Raw genomic sequence first — 3,970 nt, forward strand, 5'->3', positions numbered from 1 at the left:
GCCATCAGGCATCGCCATGCAAACATTTTCGCTTGTTTGGCCAGTTGCAAGTTGGCCAAAAGCAAAGCCCAAGCCAAAGCCACTTCCGTCACATAATAAATTCATAACAAATCACACACGGGACGCACACCACAACACCGGACCAGAACATGCGACATTATAATGCCACATTATGTTGCCAGTGCGTGAAAGAACCGTACATCAGAGCAGAGCATCGTTGTGGCCATAAATCAAAAATCCGCATTTGTACACAAAACGTGGTCTAAGCCTCGTCTCGAATTTTTCGATTCTTCTTCGATTCGATGGCGTCCCCAAGGCTGTAAAATGCTGCGTGCATCTGCTATTCGCAAAATTATTACACTTGACATGATTGAATATGCCGGCGAGTGCCGGGGCAGGTTTTCCAGATCCCCTCCCGGCCAACGAGGGGATGCTGTTCCTGGCTTACATAGTTTTTGAGCGGACAATTCCCGTTTCTGGATTGTAAGTGGTGTTGCAAGTTGACATGACGCATAATTGTAATGTTACACTGTTGAAAATGAAAGAGAATTAAAGTTACAAATCTCTGATTTAAATGTCAAATTTATAAATTTTTTACTTTAGTCCTCAATTGGATCTTTATGGCCTCACATACCCACAAACCATCTCCGCAGGATTCCACAGGCTCTTCAAAATTTGTGCTGCTTGTGTAAGTCCATCATTTAGCCTCAAAGAGCCAATACCACCTCGTGCCACGTCTTAACTGTGCGAAAACCATGTGGTACTCAACTGGGAACAACCATCGAATGGCTCTGATCAGTCAGGGCTACAAAATCCTGGCCGAGTACCGGCTGGTACAGGACCAATTAAAAAACATCTACGCCATTCCCAGTTATGCCAGTGGACTGCACTGGTTTGGAGTGATATTCGTGCACAGTGGAATCTATGCGGGGAGCATGTTTCGCTTCTCGATCTTGTTGCCGGAAAACTTTCCCGATGACACCATCCTGCCCACGGTGATCTTCAATGCGGCGGTCTTTCATCCGCACATCTGTCCGCACTCGAAGAGTCTGGACCTGGGACCCTGCTTCAAGGAGTGGTGTAAGGACCAACACCACATTTGGCACTTACTTCGGTACATTCAGGCCGTTTTCGCCGATCCCGAGGGCAGTATCTGCACTGGTAAGTCTCCATCCGGCGACCTCGTAGTCCTCGATGAGGCGAACAACATGGAGGCCCTCAACATGCTGGCCAAGAGCCGGCCGGATTTCATAAAACGGATCCAGGAACTGGCCATATCCTCTCGTAGGCACATGTACGACAAGCCCATGATCGACGATCCCCACTATATAATTGTGGAACCGTACTGTGCCGAGCGGCATCTGAAGTTCATGGAGCAGCTGAAGAGTCCCAGCTGGCGGGAGGCCACTTGCGAGGACGATTGTCCGCCGGCTAAGCTCCTGGGTCACATTGATTCCTCCAGGCAGCTGGACGAGGATGAGGCCAATCAGAGGGAAAAGCTTGAAGCTGAAACTACGCCGGATCTCCAGCATGAGCCTAGGTGTTCGGTGGCACAGTAAATCAAAGTCGAAACATGACCTTAAAATACTAAATAAATGTATTCAATAGTAATGTTTTTAAGTCAAGTTTCTCTCAGTGTTTGGAGTTGTTATTCCACCACATTAGCGATGTTAATAATGTCATCTTTCAGGTGCAATAATCAAAATAATAATAATTATGACTCCGTCGACCGTTGGCAAAGTGAAATGCATTCCCGAACGCATTTTAAGTCTTGCATGCAATGCCTTCCATTAAGAACAGTCCAGGTAAAAATATTAGCATCAAACTGCCCCATGCAAATGGTGTTATTCAACTTTGCTTCAACCTAAATGACTAACCACAATTGTCGGGGAATGAATAAAAAGCCTGCTTTTGCATACAACTCGGTTCCAAGGGAGCCGTCGTCGTCAGTTGGCGCAAATATACAAAAGTGACAATCTGATTTATCACTGCACTTTGCCGGCAACATCGTCCGTGGCCATGCGAGCTGGTTTTATCCCCCCCCAAGCCTCCCCATATGCCCCTTTAGCCCCTCTATATATACCCATTCGAAGCAATGTTGGCTTCCAAAATTGCTCATGAAATTATGGACGATAGTTGGGAGCCATATTTTAGGCCATTTCGCTGGCGGTCCTACTAAGTGGGCGACTATATCACAGTCGCATATTGCTTTGAACTAATTGCCTGGGAAAATCGTCTCTTAGTTTCCGCATCTGCATAAGGAAGAGGGAAGATTTACAAGTGTGAGGTTGTTTGAGATACATTTTCTAATGGAAAACCTAACACTAGAATACAAATTAGCAAATTATATTGAAATGAAGTCACGTCTCTTGGTGGATCCACCCCATGTTGGCTTTTATTCCGTGGGCGTTGCGCCAAAAATTAAAACATATTAAGACATATTCGTAAGCCCTACAGAATATTGTACATAAAAAATCATCAACACTAACAATTAAGTTGTAATAAATTTAAGATACATTGCGTGGGTGTAGTTTATGTTTTCAGCTTCAATTAAAAGCCCATAAAGTCTGGTCGCCAGTCTGGTGACAAAATATATACATCCATTGTATTAAACTTCGTTTTGTCGAGTTTTGTTTTGTTTTTGAGGGGTCGCTCTGTCCCCCAGAGGTCTCCGGTGGAATCGAGATGTGGCATGCCCCCCCGCGTCGCAGTTATCAACGGCCATCAAAACAATTGCCACCATCGTGGCGGATGCGACAATGATCGCCCAGACTGGTGGCATTCGTGGAGGGTGACTGCAGATTGGTGGTGGTAGGTGGAAGTGGTGCTATTGCTGGTGCTGGCGATGGCGATGGTGGTGCTGGTGCTGGTGGAGCTGGTGGGTTCGTTAGCTCCGCATTCGTTTGTCTGACAAGTTGGCGGCGGCGAGCTAACTAAACTAAAACGCCGCGAAGTATATTCAAGTTCAATTGTACAAACAGGTAAACGACCAGGAGGCAGAGTGCAGTGGTTCAACTTATAGGAAGTGTTGGGAAAATTATTTAAAATTAATATGGTCTTGGGTTTTGCAGATTCTTAGGGAATATATTAACAAATCTTTTAAGGTATTCCGCTTAAAGATTGAATGAAAATTGCCAAAGATATAGACATGTTTTGGGGCCCTATACGAAATTCCAAGATTTTACAGGTTTCCCCAGAAAAATGGAAGCACATATATATTTTGAGGTTTTCTTGCGAGGATTAGAAGAAAATGAGAAAAATATAGAGTCTATTAAAGATAAACATAATAATCTGGGATCACAAAACCCCAAGATAACTCTAAAATTTGAACCACTGTGCAACGCCTGTTGCTGGGTCCTGTGGGCAGAGTCCAGATTGAACTCCAGCTTGGATCTGCGGCGGCAGTTCGATTTCCTTGGAAAACCGCTAGAGACCGGCGACCCGATCTGCTCCGCTTAGCATTCCACCTTCGTCTTCGCCCGTCCAACCTCCTTCACCTCCTCCCTGGCCAGCGAGACTGGCAAAGACACAGATTGGTATTTATATGCAAGTTCATGGCTCGACCGAAGCGCGCACACACATCATCATCGATTATAATCGAAATGGGATTGTAAATCAAATCGCATTGAATGGTAGTGACTTTAAAATGGGCTTCATTATCGCCGGCTTCCCCCAAATACCCCGTCCAAACTCTCGGATTCGGATGTGGATATACATAGCGTTCGATACAGTGTCCTGGGTTTTCATTTTTGTTGCTTTTGTCGGCAGTGGCAGTGGCGGCGGCGGCGTTTGGCGGTGGCAACAACCGGCGGTGCCGAAGTGACATTCAATGCCATAATTTATGAGTTTATCTTTTTCGCGCCGCCAAATCGTACGCTAAATGCTGTCTGCGCTGCTCCGTAGTCGCGGTCTCAGTCTCTTTCAGTATCCGATCCGTCCCCAAGCCCAAACCCAAAACCCAGACACAAAC

The 3,970-nt window shown here is 45.9% G+C and overlaps 1 protein-coding gene across 1 annotated transcript; it reads left to right on the forward strand.

Annotated features, from left to right (window-relative positions):
- The first annotated feature begins 584 nt into the window (after positions 1-584).
- LOC108123040 (protein crossbronx-like) lies at positions 585-1,597 on the forward strand. Its single transcript, XM_017237941.3, has one exon. It carries the CDS (start codon positions 756-758, stop codon positions 1,557-1,559), a length of 804 nt encoding a protein of 267 aa, XP_017093430.2. The 5' UTR covers positions 585-755; the 3' UTR covers positions 1,560-1,597.
- Positions 1,598-3,970: the final 2,373 nt, after the last annotated feature.

Source organism: Drosophila bipectinata, chromosome 2R, assembly GCF_030179905.1.
Source record: "Drosophila bipectinata strain 14024-0381.07 chromosome 2R, DbipHiC1v2, whole genome shotgun sequence".
Classification (NCBI taxonomy): domain Eukaryota; kingdom Metazoa; phylum Arthropoda; class Insecta; order Diptera; family Drosophilidae; genus Drosophila; species Drosophila bipectinata.